Genomic DNA, 18,697 nt, shown 5'->3' on the forward strand with positions numbered 1-18,697 from the left:
ATATAAGGGACTCGATCTCTGGGTTCTTCTAACCCTATTTTGAGCATAAGGAGCACTGAATTATGTCTAGAGAGAGCAAGAGGAATCCACCTGTTCTTCGAACATTCCTGGGAGCCACCTAGAGAGCACAGTTTATCCCTCTTGAGTAGCTCTTTGACGCCCCTAATATGACTAACCCTGTATTCGTAGTGGCCTCTTGTATCCGTCAAGCAGACTTTCGGGAGACTCCTCACTCTGCTTGCCCAGCGTGGCTATGGACCGTAGTGATAGCTGTCTGTGGTTGTGAGAGGTGGCCACTGGGTGGTGGCTCTGAATGATTATGTGTATGTGTGTCCTGATGTTGTCATGTGAAGTCGTGTGTACTTCTGTGCGGTAATTGCAGCTTTGCGTGGCTACTAATGCACTCCCGGCCTTGCAGGCTCACAGTGCACGGGGCTGTTCAGCACCACAGTGCTGGGTGGCTCCTCCAGCGCCCCGAATCTTCAGGACTACGCCCGCAGCCAAGGCAAAAAGCTTCCACCCGCCAGTCTGAAGCACCGAGATGGTATGTGGGTGGGTTTGGGGAGGGCAACAATTTTCTTCATGCGTCTGCCAGCAAAGACACAGCTCAAGAACAATTCATGCTTAAATGGCACTGACACTGGCCTTATGAGTTTCCTGCATCAGTTATCGAGGGGAGAAAGAACCAGGACCCCCACCACCCCTCCATTTGCATTCCCTCTCGCCATATGAATACTACTTATTTATGCTTATCCCTTCATAATCTCCCACATACAGCCCTGCCGCATCAGTTTACCCCACCTTCGTATTCTTTCCTGGATTCTGGCCTTTAGGGGTAAGGACCAAAAAGGGCGACCCGTGGTCAGGAAGAATGAGTGATACCTTGAAAATGTAGGAGGTCAGGAATGGGGACGTTGTTCAGCCAAGGCAGGAAAAACAACCTGGGAAGAGATCGGGGGAAGGGATGAGAGCTTCTGCAAAGGTTTTTATTTCCGAATGACCAAAAAGAGGATGTGGTGGTGAGGTTAGGGCTGTTTGTGGGGCCTTATTGTGGTAGAGATGACACACGGATTCCTGAGAGGAGATTATCCAAAGGAAAAGATTGAAATACAGTAGACAGGGACCTACAGGGTGGGGGTGGGAGCAGATTGTTACTAACAGTGAAGAACAGAGTATGTTGTGAACAAATTCCAGAGCAGAGGGCGGGGACCGCGGTGGGTATAATCCCCGTGATGTCTTTTCTCCCCAGAGCTCTTGTTTGTCCCGGCCGTAAAACGATTTTCTGTGTCGTTTGCAAAGCATCCGACTAACGGTACGTTTGCTTCTGACTCAACGTCATTCCTCCTCACCATGTCACCGCCAGACATTTAACCTCTGAGTTCTGACACTGACTTCCCTCTCCCTCCACTGTGTTGACACCCTGCTGTCTCTGAATGAACCACTCACTAACTGTCCCTTCTGGGGTATACTCCTTGTTGTGACAGACCTTAGCCTCAGCCGCAGCCTGGCTGCCCCGATCCCTGGGGCAACTCAAGGTCTTACTTCTGTGGTCACCTTCATCGCCATTGTGTCACTTTTTTTCAGCATTGTCACCAAAACGAGTTACACCTCTTCCTTTCCCATCACATGACTGCCAGGCTTTGTACAAACATGATAATGGTTTCCCTTCTTAGGAAGAGAGTAGTATTTCCTGTATCATCCCCATTTCTTTTCTCTTTTTTTCCCCAACTCCTCAGCTTATATAATTTTGACCTTCCTATTTTTTTCACCAGTTCTTTTGTTGGAGTGGACAACTAATTTGCTTGTGGAACAATGCTGTGGTCCCCAGTTCCCAAGCCTACTCGTAAAGGGCATTAGTCTTGAGCATATTGTGTTCCATCTCTGTATTCCTGTCTCCCACCATTGTGTGTATTTTGTGTGGCTCTTGTGCTCCTGACATCTGCTTTATGTTACTACTAATCTAGGGCCTGGGCCTACAAAACAGGAGTCCAGATTGATATGGGATAAAAGAGAGAAAGAGAGGAGTAGGAGGTGGTAGGTTCAGGAAAAAGAATTGTGCCTTGAGGGTTTACACGTGGTTTCCATGTTGCCCCAGCCTCTCTGTAGCACTGTGGCCTCATAGAAGGGGAGGTAAAGAGGAGGATATCTACTGGGGATTCTGGGGGAGCTTAGGAATAAATCATATTTCAAGAATACTGAAAAAAAAAAAAAAGAATACTGAAGAACAGGGTCTGCCCACTCTAAGGTGGGAGAGTTTAGAGATCTGTGTAAACCCAGACTGAAGGGCTGTGGTCTCATTTGTAGGATGTGGTGAGGAGCCCAGGACTTCACCTTTGCTTTATCCTTTGTATCCTTAGTTTCTCTCTGCAGTTGTATCTTATCTTCAAGGTAAATCCAATTTTGTTTGATATGATTTTCTTCTGTTCAAGAGCTAAGACTCTCTGAGGGAGGTGAAATTAGCCTGGCCTCCTGGCTGGAAGAAACTCCAGGTACTGATCACCTGCTCCTTAGCCAGTGGCAGCTGCTGTCTCTCAGCCAGTTCAGGCCATACCTCTCCACTCAGCACTGCTGGGGTCTCCCTAGTCTGACTAGTCTATACATTTTCAGTTTACACCCTACCCCCATCCTCTGCTCCCATTTGTGCCTGTGACAGGATCTTCCCATTCCGAGTGGCCTGACTGTGTGGTTAGCCTCAAGCTCTTCTGGCCTTCATGCCACAGTCATCTCCAGAGTATAACCTCATGCACCAACACTACGCCTGGGATTTGGACTTGGAGGCTTGTTACTTAGGGAGGGTACAGAAGATAGTACTAGGAACTTGGGCCCCTGACCTCAGAGCTAAATCACAACTCGCCTAAGTAATCTGTGAGAAAAGATCCAAATCCCCCAAATAGATCCTTAAGCCTCTGTATGTATCTCTAGTTTCCTGAAGCCTTGGTTAGCAGCTTTACCAATTGAAGAAAAGAAGAATTAATTCTACCAAAAGGAGGAGAGGAAGAAAGACCTGGACAATTACCATGCAGGAGAGTAATTTCAAGATCCCCTCCAATACCCTGCATGCATCTTCAGGGTTCTGCTGGCCTTTGTTCTTGCACTTGAGCTTGAAGGCTAAAGTGCCTGAGAAACCAGAATCTGGGATCTAGGAGAAATAGACTTGGAGTTCTTATGTCTCTTGCTTGAGATTATCTAGATTTAATTTGGCCCTCAAGACAATATGAGGGCTTTACCCCATGGCCAAATGTGACTGGACCGACCCAGCAATTACAGAGTAGATGCTCTGTCCACAATTGCTTGCAGCAGCTTAGTTCACAACAGTGTGCCAACCTACCATCCATCATTACCATCTCTTTGCCATGATGCGTGGCTTTGAAATAGCAGCTGGAGAAACTGGACCTGGCTTTGAGAAGGAGGCCAGGCACTGCTACTTCCTTGCTTTGTTAGGAGAACATCCCTCCGCCCATCCCTGCCTGTATTCCTGGTAAGCTGCCGTCACATCCTCTGCCTGCCTCAAGTATGGAAGTATGGCCCCTTACTAAACTGCACGCTGAACTTACCAAGGTGAACTAATATAGTGGGAAAGACACTGTGGCTCTCCCTCATCCAGAGCGTCAGTGTGCCCACCAGATCTGCCCAGCCCATTCTCTTCTAGGGACCCAGATAGTTGTGTGACCATGGATACAGAAATCTCTAGACATCTGAACTAGGGTCTTGGGAACCATAGTCACATGGGTCACCCTGTGGATCCCACCTCTGGTCTGGGAGTTGTGAGCAGTTGTTCCCACCATCCTTGATCCTACTTTCTGTAGATCCTATCATCAGTTTATAAGACCCTGTACCTTTTTAAAGGCTGTATTTGAACAAGAGTGAAGGATGATTAATCAGTATTGGCATTTTCACATATTGATTCCATTTTTTTACATGCTGTTTTAAAGGTCACCTGGTTTGCTGCTCATCTGTGTCAGCTGCCTAACACCATCCTTGTCTGTGGCTGGCTCAGAGTCTGGTCCAGAGGACCGGGTCTGAGTCTTTAGGAGCCATTTAGCTTCAGGCTTTATCTCAATCACCTATACCATTCTTGACCTTCTCCCAGTGACTTTGAATCTTTTCATCTCTATCCCAACCTTGCAAATACATTCATCTGAGAAGCGAGCCCTAACTAGGCTTTGTCCAAGAACGATCAGGGACACTGGAGTTCCCAGCTACAGAATGGCCAGCTCACCCAGTCCAGAAAGATGTGACTGCAGTCTGTAAGCACTGACTGAATTCTGCACAACAAGACGCGGGGGTGGGGCTGCTGCACGATGGGGTCTCACTTGCCCGTTCTTTTAGACTCAGCTCTTCCAGACTTCTCTTAGCATGATGCCAGTACTCTTCCCCGCTGCGAGGGCTGCCCCATGGCTCTGACCATGGCTCTGATGTCTCTGCTCCCCTCTTAGCTCACCTTGGAGCTGAATGGCCCTGCCTCCCAGGAGTGCGTCTGTCATCCAGCGCCCCCTCACTGTCTCTCCCTCTTCTCTCTCTTTATCTCCGTGCTTCCTGCTGTGGTCCCCCAGCCCCTCCAGAGCTGCTGGATGACCAGCACCCTGTGGTCCGGCTGCTGCGCGGTTTTTCCTCTGACTGCACGGGGGGCCGGCCGGTGTCCTTGGACGCCGCGCTGGCACATCACCTGCACCAGTGCTCCTACCACCTGCGGCTCTTCCGGAACTGGCTGCGCTCAGGCCAGGATGACCCCGAGTGCCTCTACGGTACCCCTGCCACTGAGCGGGCTGCCGCCACTGCCCTGGCTGGGACTGACTGCTTTGCTTCTTGCACTTCTGGCAGGAGCGCCCACCTGCTCCTTTCTCCTCTCTGCCCTGAGGTTATGCGACTTGCATTTAGTTGCTTGGATGGGATTGGGGCCAGGCTGCCTTGTGGCTGTAGTGCTGGCTGCTCATCCTCTTCCCACTCTCCTCCCTCACTGCCTCCTAATGTTACCTATTCCCGGTGCTATTCGGTACAGGAGCAGTCTCTTGCCCTGGAATCTGTTCTTATCTCTGTGATCACCTTCTTCAAATCCAGATGTTTCTCTAGCCACCCTGAGCATCTGGGGACTGTACCTCTCCTGCCCTCCTGCTGCTAATGGAGGCACAGAGGTTTCAGTTGTACCCTTGAAGCGACCAAGGGCCCAAGGTTAGAAGATGGTCAGGTATAATCCTTTTGAGTTATGTAGGTTTTAATCATTGTCAGACTCTAGGCTATGTCTTGCATAAATGTTGCTGTCCTGCCTACCCTTAGTCCCTCTAAGGAACTATAAAGGAAACACAGGAAAGATGAGGGACTGAAAAAGTGGTTGAGATGTATGCTTCTTGATTCTTTAACGGGGACATTTTTTCCCATCAGCAGGCCCTGAGATTAGAGTTGGTTCACCCTTCACCCTACATTGTAGATCTACATTGGAGTTGTTGGGTTCAGAGCAGAGAATCAGTATTTATTCTTTTTTCTAGGGGGTTTGCCTCATTTTCCTGAAGGAATAGAGAAATCCTAGCAAGTCTGGGGTTTGCAGTGAGAACAGAGGAAAGAAGCTTTGATGTGATGGAAATAACCAAGAAAGAACTTCCATCCCCCAACCTGTTCATGCATGTGGTTTTCCTGAGCTGAGCTTCACGTGTATTGCATGCCATCCAGCTTCCAAATATCCTAGCCTTTCTACCCACATCCGAAATCTGCATGAACCCCTCCTCAGGTCCCAAACCCTTCTCCTTAATCTGGTTCTCTAGTATGTAATCCCTGAAATCTGCTGTTTCTTCCCAGCTCCATGACTCCCTACCTCTCATTCAGACGTACAATTGCACCCCTTCCCTCTGGACCTTTGTTCTATTCCCCATCCACACCCCCCTCCACCCCCGAAAGTATAAGAAGAGTATGGGTGCTTACCTTATTGGGATTGTGTTGATTTTCCCATGGGACATTGCCGGCTTTCCATAGGAGGGTGCGAGGTGATTTCACTCACCCAGAGTTGGGGAATTTGTGGGAAATCTGGAGGTGACAGAAATAGACCCCCGTAGGGCCCTAGAGTTCCCTTTCCTGCGAATCTGGGACATCCCACACTCCAAAAGCCACAGACACTCCTGATGGTGCTCAGGGACTCTCCATGCTTCCTCGGCCAGCTGGAGTATATCCAGCAGGAATAACACTGACTTTGCCCATCTGTTTTCTAACAGGATTTGAGGGGTGCTCCATGGTGCCTACTATTTACCCCCTGGAAACACTGCATAATGCCCTTTCCTTGCGTCAAGTGAGTGAATTCTTGAGTAGAGTCTGCCAACGCCACACTGAGGCCCAAGCACAGGCGTCTGCAGGTATAGAGAATCCTCTTATCTTGAACCACTATCTCTGCCCCCACTCCCATGCTCCCCAGAGCTTGAGTGGTAAGTTAAAAAGATAGGCACTCCGAAAAAGTAGACTTAAAAAAATGTTTAATTGCATAGGTCAACTCAAAAGCATAGAACTATCACTCCTTCCAAAGTTAATTTATAAATTTAATGTGATCTCAATAAAAATACTATTGTTTTTCTAAAGTCAGATAAACTGACTTTGAAGTGCTCATAAAACAAACAAATAAGAATAGCCAAGGAAATCTTGAAAAGAAGAGCAATGAAGGCATGTTGGCCCTACCAGATTTTAAAACATTTTATAAAACGTCTATAGTGAAAACAGTGTAGTATTGATACATGAATGGACAGAGACCAAGCAAACAAAATAGTAAGTCCAGAAATGGTTGAAGGTAGCATTTCAAAATACTAGGGGAAAGATAGAATTTAAGGAATGGAATTGGGACAATTGAATAGTCATTTGACAAAAAGTAAAACTGAATCCATACTTCATGTTATATACCAGGATAAACTCCATAGGGTTCAGAGATCTGCAAGTAAAAATTAAACCATGCAGACTTCTCTGGTGGTTCAGTGGTTAGGAATCCTCCTGGCAATGCAGGGGACACAGGTTCAATCCTTGGTCCGGGAAGATCGCACATATCGTGGGGCAACTAAGCCCATGGGCCACAGCTACTGAGCCCGCACACTCTAGAGCCCGTGCTCTCCAACAAGAGAGGCCACTGCAGTGGGAAGCCCTGCACTGAACTAGAGTGTAACCCCTGTTCCCTGCAACTAGACTAGGCTTGCATGTAGCGATGAAGACCCACCACAGCCAAAAATAATAAGGAAATAAAAATGGGGGAAAAAGAGAAGTGAAAAGACAGCCTATAGAAAAGGAGAAAATATTTGCAAATCATATATCTGATAAAGATCCAGAATATAACACTTCAACAACAAAAAAACAAGCAGAGACTTCCCTGGTGGCACAGTAGGTAAGAATCTGCCTGCCAAAGTAGGAGACACAGGTTCAGTCCTTGGTCTGGGAAGATTCCACGTGCCGCGGAGCAATAAAGCCCATGCACCACAGCTACTGAACCCATGCTCTAGAGCCCATGCTTCACAACCAGAGAAGTCATCACAATGAGAAGCCTGCATACCTCGATGGAGGGTAGCCCCCACTCACCGCAACACGAAAGCCTGGGCAGCAACGAAGACCCAACACAGCCAAAAATTAGTTAATTAAAAAGACAAACAACCCAACTTAAAAGTGAGCAAAGGACTTGAGTAGACACTTCTTCAGAGAAGATATACAAATAGGCAAGAAACACATGAAATACTGCTCACCCTCAGTAATCATTAGGGATATACAGATCAAAGTCACACCAACTATGATGGCTATAATTTTAAAAAGGAGAGAAATAGAGTAAAAGCAAGCAGAAAATACGTGTTGGTAATGCCATGAACAAATTAGAATTTTTGTATGTTACTGGTGGAGATGTAAAAGGGTGCAGCCTCTGTGGAAAACAGTTTCACAGTTCCTCAAAAACCTAAATATAGTATTACTGTTTGACTCAGAAATTCCCCTCCCTTCAAAAGAACTGAAAACAGGTACTGTAACAAACATTTACACACAAAAGTTTATGGTGACACTATTCATAATAGTCAAAAGGTGGAAATGACTGAAGTATACAAGAATGGATAAGCAAAATGTGGTATATGCATATAATCTCATAGTACTGAACTATAAGAAGGAGTGAAGTACTGATACATGTTGCCATATGGATGAACCTCAAAAACATGCCAAGTGAAAGAAACCAGACAGAAAAAGTCACATATTGTATGATTCAATTTATATGAAAGATCCAGAACAGAGACAGAGAGCAAATTAGTGGTTTCCAGGGATTGAAAGTAGGGTAGAACGGGGAGTGACTTCTTAATAGATATGGGTTTTCTTTTTTGGGGGGAGGGGGCTGTGATGAAAATGTTTTGGAACTAGATATAGGTAGCAATTGCACATTGTGGATGCGTTAAAGGCCACAGAATTATATGCTTTAAGATGTTACCTTTATGTTATGTGGCCTTCACTTCAATAATAATAAAAATAAATCATGCAAGTACTAAAAGTAAGCAGGGGTGATGGTGGTAGATTCTTTTATCACTGGAAAATAAGGAGAGCCTAATTGTGACTCAAACTCAAATTTGGGAAACAGTAGGAAAAGATTATGATGTTTAAGTAATATAAACATTTTTTTTTAATGTTGCAAGCCAGTAGCAGTATCATAAGCAAAGAAAAAAATTTTTTCTGCAATTTATATCACATTTAGGCTTAATCATCCTAAAATACAGAGAACTCTTACATGTCAGAAGGAAAAGACCAAAAGTGTGATTTTTTTTGAAGGATAGTTTACAAAGAAAGAAATGCAAGTGGCCATTAGATTTATGAAATGATGCTTAACCTCGGTCATAAGAAATGTGCAAACTAAAACTACACTGAGATATCATATCTCACCTATTAATTTGGAAAAAAATCCCAAAGTTTAATAACACAGTCTCTTGACAAGTCTGTCGCAAGAGAGGCAGTTCCATACATTGTTGGTGGGAGTGCAAAATGGTGCAACCCCTATGAAGGTAGATTTTGTAATATCTCAGAGAATTACAGATACAGTTACTTCCTTTTCTAATAATACAATTTTAGGAATTTATTCTGAAGGTATTGTTCACAAAGTTGAAATAACATTTGTATAGAGTTATTGGGACATTATTTATGCTGTTTATTATTATTTTTGGAAACAATGCAAAGGTTCTTCAGTGCAAGAATGGTTGAATAAACAGTGGCGTGTCCACTCAAATGAGTGCTGTGCCTCTGTTAAAACTAGTAAGGAAGGTCTGTTTTTTTTTTTGGGGGGGTGGGTATATGTGTCTTGATGTGAAGTAATCTCCAGGATATATTGTTAACTTAAAAAGTTGTGGAAGAGTGTTGATAGTACATTACCTATTTTATAAGGAGGGAAAATAAAGGGAAAATATACATATTTGCAAAAAGAAATTCTAAAAGTAAATACCAGAAACTAATAAAATGTTTACTGCTGGAGAGCAACAGAAATGGAGCTGAAGGCATGAAGAAAAAGCAACTTCCTCTGAGTATGCCTTTTTATAAATCTTTGACTTGTGAACCTGTAAATGTTTTTCAGAATGTAAAACTAAATCAAAAGAAGCAAATCCTAAAATTGAAAAAGAAAAAAAAGGAAAGAAATTACCCTAATTGTATATCAAAATAGTAATATAATCACATAGGGAAAATCATTTTTCAAATAAGTTTGAAGTACTGTGCTTTGACTATAAATTCTTTAGTGGAAAAAAAATGAGGATTATAAAATAATTATAATCCTCATTCAGTGATTTGTTAATAGTGAGGTTGATACTATTTTGTAACATATATGTCATATGCACACACACACACATATAATAGAGTAATGCAAATAAGTAATTATGTTCCTATTAGGAATAAGAATTTTCAAAGTAAGATAAATAAGATACAAGTAAAAATTCAAAAATATTTTTAAAGTGCTGTAATATTAAATTTGAATTGATAATATCAATATAAATTGTTTATTAATGCTTTTTGTAACTCAATGCATTACAAACAGTATCAGTGAGCTCTCTTAGCACCTAGATTTTGGTTTCCACATATCATCCCCCACTAAAAGCAACCAGGATTCCATGGTTGTATTCTTGGTCTAGGTCCATGTTTTTTAACCTTTTCTTTTTTTTTAAATCACATCCTATCCTATAGAGTATTTTTACATTTTTTCCCTCCAATCACTCCCCACCACATGAAATTTTAATACTACAGATTACTTTATATCTGTTAATGTAATGTCACCATTTGAGGGATTACAAACCAATGAAATATCTAAGTTTTTTCACTTTCACCAAGAACCAGTTTTATTGAGGATGCATTATCTAGGGCACGGAAAGCTCAAGGTGATCCTGAGGCATGCTGTAACAAAAACAAGGAAGCACTCAAGCCTGAATAGGCTCCCACTGACCAGAACTGGATTGTTTTAGTATTAAAAAGAATAACTTACTATAATCGATTAAAGTACACTAAACATGTGAACATCCACAAGCTCATAATGAATCTTACAAGAAAGAGAACAAAGATAATAATCATCTGCTACTATTGGTGAATACTTTTTACCAACTCTTTCTTCTGAAAACTAATTAAAGGGAAATAAACCCTTATCCTACCTGTTCAGTAAGAACTGCAGTTTTAATGTAATCAAATGGTGCCAGTTGAAGAGAGAAAGTTCTTCTTTACAGAAAATATGCCAGCTAATAAATGTAGAAGACTTAATAGAATTAGAAAATCACCACTTGACACTTGTAATAAAATAATTAAGGATCATCAGTGAATACTAACACAAAGAAAAGTCGAAAAGTCAGGTTCCACAGTGCCAAAGTATCATCTATAATCAGAAGGGGAAGCTTTTTCAATGGTGAGATCTTGTGAGCCCTATTTAAACCTCATTAGTAGACTTAGCCTCACCTACCAATTTCAGGAGATACAGGAGATGCTGTTTTGACCCCTGGGTTGGGAAGATCCCCTGGAGTAGGAAATGGCAACCCACTCCAGTATTCTTGCCTGGAAAATCCCATGGACAGAGGAGCCTGGCAGACTACAGTCTGTAGGGTTGCAAAGCTTTGGACACGACTGAGCATGCACACACGCCAACTTAGTCGTAACTTAGTGGGATAATGAGACATTATGTGCCTCCAATATGATGGACATATTCAAGAATATTCTTTGAGTATTCTTGCCAAGGGGCTTCCCTGGTGGTTCAGAAGGTAAAGAATCTGCCTGCAATGTCAGACGGCCAATCTTCAAAGTCTACAAATAATAAATGCTGGGGAGAGCGTGGAGGAAAGGGAGCCCTCCCTCACTGTTGGTAGGAATGCAAATTGGTGCAGCCACTCTGGAGAACAGTATGGAGGCTCCTTAAGAAACTAGGAATAAAACTACCATATGATCCAGAAATCCCACTTCGGGGCATATATCCAGAGAAAACCATAATTCGAAAAGATACATGCACCCCAGGATTCATAGCAGCACTATTTGCAGTAGCCAAGATATGGAAGCAACTAAATGTTCATCAGATAAATGGATGAAGAAGATGTGGTGCACATATATATATATGAATATTACTCAGCCATAAAAAAGGATAAATAATGCCATTTGCAGCAACATGGATGGACCTAGAGATTATCATACTAAGTGAAATAAGTCAAAGATAAATATCATATGATATCACTTATATGTGGAATCTAAAGTATGATACAGATGAACTTACTTATAAAACAGAAATAGACTCATAGAGGTAGAAAACAAACTTATGGTTACCAAAGGGGAAAGGGGGAAGAGGGATAAATTAGAAATTTGGTATTAACGTATACACACTGCAATATATGAAATAGATAACCAACAGGGACCTATTGTATAGCACAGAGAATTATATTCAATATCTTGTAATGTTGAATTATAGTACATCCACAGTGGAAGTACAAATGAATCTGAAAAAGAATATATATTTATATTCTGATAACTGAATCACTCTGCTGTATACCTTTGTTGTATACAACATTATAAGTGAACTATGCTTCAATTTTTTAAAAAATTATCAAAACCTAAAAAAAACATTTAAAATGTAAGCATTCATTTTTATACTACAGAAAAGAAAAACACTTGAAGCATTGAATCAAGCCTTTTATATCTGACTTCCAGTTTATAGGGATAGTGAAACAAGTTAAATGATTCTATGAGGAAGCAATCAGACAAATCCAGAGAGTGGAATATGACATTCTATGAGACAGCTGTCCTGTTCTTTTCAAAAAGTCACTATGAAAAAAATAAATATGGGAAGCTGTATCCTAGATTAAAAGAGACTTTGAAGACATAATAAAATGGAATGCATGGTCCATGTTTGGATCTTACTATGAAAGACATTTTGGGAATAATTGGGGGAAATTTGAATATGGATTGGGTATTTAGATGATATTAGGGTATTTTTTAAGTTTATCTGGTGTATGGCTATATAGGGAAAATGTCTTGTACTTTAGAAATGAATACTGAAGTATTAGAGGTGAAATGTTTCATAATGTTTGTCATTTATTTTAAAAAACTTTAGCATGAAGAAATAGATGAAACAAAAATGGCAAAATGTTAACATGTTAAAGAAGATGAATATATAGGTATTGACTGTACTAGTCTTTCAAGTATTTTGAAAAAATGTTTGAAAATATTCATAACATACAGTTTAAAATATTAAAAATGGTTTGTATGAAGGGTCCTTAGGACATGCTACTTTTCAGCCTGAGGAAGTATAAGTCGGATTTGACTTATATTTAGAACCTGTAGCTGTTGAATTCTTCATGGGCTTTTTTTTTTCCTTCCCTCTCTCTCCCTCACCTGTCCAGCTCTCTTTGACTCTATGCACAGCAACCAAGCCTCTGACAGCCCGTTTTCTCCACCTCGCACTCTTCATTCACCTACCCTACAACTCCAACAGCGCTCTGAAAAGCCCCCTTGGTGTAAGTAATTCTCTTGGAACTGCATAGGCAAGGCTGAGAGGGAATGGGGGGAGTGGAGGGATTGGTGAATGAGAGACTCATCCCAGGAGGGAAACAGAGATGAGGGCTGAAAGACCAGGACTAATCAGGCAAGAAGGCAGTCACACTTGCTGCTTCCAAGATGAAGGGCACATCTGTTTCCTCTCTCTCGTCCATCCCCTCTGTCCTCCACATCCCCTCTATCTTACTGGGAAGAAAGTGAAAGTGTTAGTTGCTCAGTCGTGTCTGACTCTTTGCAACCTATGGACTGTTGCCTGCCAGGCTCGTCTGTCTGTGGAATTCACCAGGCAAGAATACTGGGGTGGGTAGTCATTTCCCTTCTCCAGGAGATCTTCCCAATCCAGGAGATGAACCCAGGTCTCCTGCATTGCAGGTGGATTCTTTATCTCACTGGAGGGGCTCCTAAATGATAGTGGCCGAGGGGGTCCTTTGGGGAAGAAAAGATGAAGGCTGCCTTCTCCTTAGATCCCTATTTGGTTGACCACAGCCTTCTCAAGTAAAAGTGACTTGGGAGGGACCCTGGATATATAGAAAAGCTGGGAGAAAGAAACTAGAATCATCTATTATTTTCTACATGTCCCTCCTTTCCAGTTGTCTGTTCTCATTTGTTAATTCAAGCTCAGGTGCTGCTCTTTCCCATCTCTACTTTATAATCTCAGCCTATCGCTATTTATCCTTGGTAACAGGGTGAACAGTGGAACCACAAGGAATTCTTAGGGTAATTGTAGGTAGGGAGAGAGACCTGTGGTGATCTCTGGGCGATTAGGGGCAGAGACACTGGCAGTGGAAGAATCCTCCAGGGACTACCTAAAATCAAACATGGCTTTTATTATTTTACTTGGATAGAACTGAAGCAAAGATTCATATTTTAGCATTGGAGTAAACTTGTAGAATTTTACACTTCTGACACCCTTTATGCAGAAGCAGCTTTCCTTCCTGGCACCAAGAATTTTTCCTCTGAATTTCAGATTATTCTACACTCACCTTGCCATTGAGCCTTTTTCTCTGTCCAGTAGTGTTTATAGGTTCTGTGTCCTAGAAATCTTACCTTTCTTCCACTTCTGTTTTCTGTCTGAATTCTTTGATTTGTCTGAATCAAACTACTAGCTTAATATTAAGGCTACTACTTCATCATCCTTGGGTGAACTCAGCTTACATCTTTTTTCTTCTTTTTTTAAAATCTCAGTATCAGATGTGTAGTTCACTTATAAACATTTTCTTTGGAGTCTGTCTGCCCTCAATAGGCCTTGTTGACCCCAAACCACATTCTTCTTTTTTTTCTGCTTGAAGCATGCCTCCTATGATCCTTTACAGAAAAGAGATAGCTGGCATTCCTTAAATTCAAAGATTAATGAATCATTGAGTTTTCAGACTCAGGCTTACCAACTCTCCCAGTTCTCCTCATGGCAATATATTCAGGTGTCCTTTATTTCTAAAATCTATCATTGTTGATATTAGAGTGGTTTAAATATAAAGCTATCGTACCATCAATAAATACAGAATTTACAAAGGGAAAGGTAAATTAGTTCCCTGTAAGGATCAATGAAGAAGTAGAGGTTGGGGTAGGAGTTGTCCCGCAGTGTAATGAAAGACTTAAGTCTTTCATTTTACTACTGTCAGAATCTAGGAAATTCATTTTTATATTTTATATGTATATAATATCCATAAACCTGGAACACTGTGTGTCCCAAAACTTAGAGGGTCCTAACCTGGATCTATGGATGGATTTCAGGGTAAAGTCTACAAACTCTAGGAATTATATGTAAACATTACCGAGGATATCCATATGCACATTTTTCTGGGAAGATAGTCCATGACTTTCATTAGAATTTCAAAGGGGTCAGTGACCTCCAGAAAGGTTAATTAAGAACTGCTGCTGTTCTATGGCAGTCTTCCACCTTGGAGTAAATCACTTTCCTTCCTAATGCTCTGATTCACAAAGTTTTTCTACATTTTCCTGCTTACTTGTTCCTTGGGTAGTAAACAATGATTACATCTGCCCCAGAAATAAGCTTTAAAGAAATAATTCTTAACGAAAGATGTATGTCAGATTTAACTGGGAGTGTTTTAACATCCCACACCTTTACTGTAAATCTATAGAATTAGGATTTCTGAAGATAGAACCTGGAAATATGTATTTTAAAAAAATTTCCCATAATTTTGGTATGTAACCCTAATTATGAACCACTGATATGAAGTGTTCATATGCTTCCAAAGTAGGAATGAGGGGTCATGGGAATTTGGAGTTGGAATGGGCGTACATTTATGAAAGAACTGGATGAAGTGGGCCTCAGTACTCACTCTGAAATCTTAGCTGTCCCTTAGTGTTACTTCAGTAGTACACATTAGGCCAGAGCAACAGTTCCTGGGCTAGGCTAACTTAGGAGTCTCTGTATAACTTAGGAAGAATTCAGACCCTCATTCCCCAAGACATCAGTAATAAAGACCATCTGTTCTGGCATTTGAACTACAGACACAGAGTACAGCCAGTGCTTCCAGCTTGTCTGACTTGGTCTCCTGGCTTTGCTTTGCAGACAGCAGCGGCCCTTCCAGCACTGTGTCCAGTGCTGGTCCTTCCTCCCCTACTGCAGTGGATGGTAACTGCCCTTTTGGCTTCAGTGATCAGCCCTCCGTAAGCTCACATGTGACTGAAGAATATCAAGGCCTTGGGCTGCTCCAGGAGGCCCCTGGGAGTGGCGCACAAGAGCCCCCTTTAGAAGGGCAGCAAGAGCCTTTTGAACAAAACCAGTCCCCACAGGAACCACCTGTGGAAACCAAGAAGCCGTGCCAGGAAGTTGCTGAGGAGGTCAGCCAACCATGCCAGGACATCCCTGAAGAGGTCAACCAGCCATGCCAGCAGGTCTCTGACATCTGCCAGCCATGCGAGGAGAACCATGACGATGTTGACCAGACATGCCAGGAGGTCCCTCAAATCAGCCAACCATGCGAGGATGCCAGCCAGCTGTACCAGAAAGTCTCCAAGGAAGTTTGCGAACTTTGCCAGAACTCTGAGGAGGTCAACCAGCCATGCCAGGGGGTCCCTGTAGAGATTGGCAGGCTGGTCTATGGGTTCCCTGTAGGGGTTGGTGGCCTGGCCCAGGAAGTCCTTGGGGAAGTTGGCAGGCCCACCCAAGAGATCCCTGAGGAGCTCAGCCAATCGTGCCAGGAATTCTCTGTGGACATTGGCAGGCTGGCCCAAGAGGCTTCTGCAATCAATTTGTTGTCTCCGGACACACCCGAGGTTGATAACCCTCCCTTAGAGTTCCCTGGGGAGGGTGCTCTGCAGGCCCAGGAGGTCTCAGAGTGGGTGAAGCAGCAGCAGTCCTATGTGGTCCCTGAGCTGATTGACCAGCTGTCCAGAGAGGAAGTTCCCCAAGTCCAGTGTCCACCTAGCAATGCAAACCCTCAGAGCCAGTCTCTAGCCCCTGACCAGAACGCCCCCCTTCCACCAGCAACATGTGATTCATCATTTTCTCATTAGTGGTGTCACACTATACCAGCCATTTGAGCTAGCAACTTGTTCTGTTGCCTAACTCACCTGCCAGCATTAAGGCCTTGAATCTCACCAGAGGTGTCTGAGGAAGCAGTCCTCTTGGCATTGAAGCACATCTGTGCCAGGGCTGGGCTTGGGGAGGAGCCAATTTCATGTTCAAAGCAGCCATTGACTTCTCACCCAGCCATCAGACTTGAATACGATGATTTCCTTCAAGGGTTAGACGGGTCTATCATTACCTAACATACTCTGATCATCCCAGGAAATCCAAGACTGGTAAAGGAAATACCACTTAACTGCTGAAGACACCATCTACGGGTACAAAAGGGACTCCAAGGTCTCCACTTTTCTGGGGAGTATTCACAACTTTTCAAGGTACCCTTAGACTATATGTGCATTTGGGGGACACTTGTCTTTGTTAGCATCCTCAGGTGGGCCCAGGATGGCTGTCTGAAACGTCTGGGGGAAAAAGAGAGCTCCTTTCCCCAGCAAACATCCATCATAACCACTAATTTTTAGATTGGGCTTATGGGGGTTTCCTTATCATCCCCAAGTGCCCTCTCGGCCCTAGTCCTATTCCTCTGGGCAGTAGCTCTAGGGAAAAACAGGTATTAGTTTGCTGTGAAAATTTCAGAGTAACCTACTTAAAATGCAGTGGGGTTCTTGGCTAATCTGTAAAGCTGGGCCTCCTTTTGTTGAGAGGCTATATGGCTTAGGAAATGTTGTAGTAGAGAAAATCAGGTTCTATTTTAAGCAATCAGCAGAGATCATTATTGTACAGACATGAGCAAAGATTATATATATATATATTTCTGTAGTCACGCCAGAGACAGACTGGCCAAAGACCAAATACTCCAGGGTCCCCAAGAGATTTGTCCTTATATCATTATGTCTTTAGGGCCAGGTGTGATTATGAAGCTTTTCCCAAAGACCTGGGGTTGGGAATGGAGATGAGTAAGAGAGGTTGGAGGGGAGGGCTGGAACATTATGAGTGCTCAATAAATAAGAAATAATAAGAATCATAGTGGTGGTGATGATGTCCTTGTGAATTCAAGAATGATTATGAATGTAGATCAAGCAAGCATGTCTGTTGACTAAATTAATCTAAACCAGTCAGAAGCCATTGTAATTGAGCAGGAATGGGCTATAAAAGTATGGAGATCAGGCATCCCAGGAAGTCCTTATGACTGTCAGCCCACCATCCCAAAATTTCTTAAATAAGTCATGTTACCAGGAAGAGAGGTTCTATCTCTGTGAAGTGCCAAAGGTACGATGCCTTCTCACCAGATTGCTGGAATCACTCTCATTTTAACTCTGATGCTTGGGAGTGTCAGGAGGAGCTGATATATAGGGGTTATGCTCTTTCTTTACTCCCTTGACGTCTTTACACTGGGAGAGCCGGGAACACTAGGAAGGCTGGAATATCCCCCTCCCCATGTATTCACACTTATAATGTGGCCTCTCCTGACATACCCAGGACTATAAAGGGTTTCATTGCAGAGGAAAATCCAACAGTTTACTTGCTGGAAATCCTGACTGCACAGGTGAAAGCTGTTTACAATCTCAATAGGCTCTGGATCTCATAGAGCCCCCTCAACTCCTTGCCTCTTTGATGTTCTCCTGTGCAAGGTTCTGGGTCTTCCCTGGTGGCTCAGAGGGTGAAGCATCTGCCTGCAAATGTGGGAGACCTGTGTTCGATCGCTGGGTCAGGAAGATCCCCTGGAGAAGGAAATGGCAACCCACTCCAGTATTCTTGCCTGGAAAATCCCATGGATGGAGGAGCCTGATAGGCTACAGTCCACGGAGTAGAGTCAGAGTCGGACACGACTGAGTGACTTCACTTTGTGCAAAAGGTGTCTGATGCTGGTTATTCTGCCCTAAGCTCTTGACCCCATGGTACGTAGTTCCCCTTCTTCAGAGACCCTGCCCCCACCCGCTCTGGCTTCTCTCCCCTCCCCCAAACCAAATGTGTGTCCCTACGCTCAGTTCCTATTCCCCATCCTTGGGCACTCTCACCGGTTTTTAGAAGTTATGCTGGCTTCCCGTGACTTTTTCGCCCTTCACCCACCCTGTATTCTTAGGCCTGCCTGGGTCTTGGAACTGCCTCCAGTCATCAAGGGCACTGAGATAAATGACAACACTGGTAGAAGCAGAGAGGCAGAAGCCAGGGCCCAGCAACTGAGCAATGAGTAGAGTCAGAAAAAGCCTAAGCCTCACTGGAACA

General features: G+C 43.2%; 1 protein-coding gene across 23 annotated transcripts in view; it reads left to right on the plus strand.

Annotated features, from left to right (window-relative positions):
- Positions 1 to 17,492, plus strand: part of PPIP5K1 (diphosphoinositol pentakisphosphate kinase 1) — a 40,135-nt gene extending 22,643 nt beyond the window's left edge. For 8 of the 23 annotated variants that reach the window (XR_015149482.1, XM_086363299.1, XM_086363303.1 and 5 more), the window contains 4 exons: positions 419 to 544; positions 6,201 to 6,338; positions 12,828 to 12,941; positions 15,515 to 17,492. Coding sequence is in view for 21 of the 23 variants with exons in the window: in XM_086363299.1 (XP_086219425.1) it covers positions 419 to 544; positions 6,201 to 6,338; positions 12,828 to 12,941; positions 15,515 to 16,461 (1,325 nt within the window). In the remaining 2 variants the exon portion in view is untranslated. Of the gene's footprint in view, positions 1 to 418; positions 545 to 1,249; positions 1,313 to 4,553; positions 4,746 to 6,200; positions 6,339 to 12,827; positions 12,942 to 15,514 lie in introns of all 23 variants that reach the window. The other 15 variants (XM_086363291.1, XM_086363296.1, XM_086363297.1 and 12 more) reach the window with 6 other exon arrangements.
- The last annotated feature ends 1,205 nt before the right edge of the window (positions 17,493 to 18,697 follow it).

This window comes from Bos grunniens, chromosome 21, assembly GCF_055505025.1.
Source record: "Bos grunniens cultivar Pamir isolate PY7600 chromosome 21, Bosgru_T2T1.0, whole genome shotgun sequence".
In the NCBI taxonomy this organism is placed as follows: domain Eukaryota; kingdom Metazoa; phylum Chordata; class Mammalia; order Artiodactyla; family Bovidae; genus Bos; species Bos grunniens.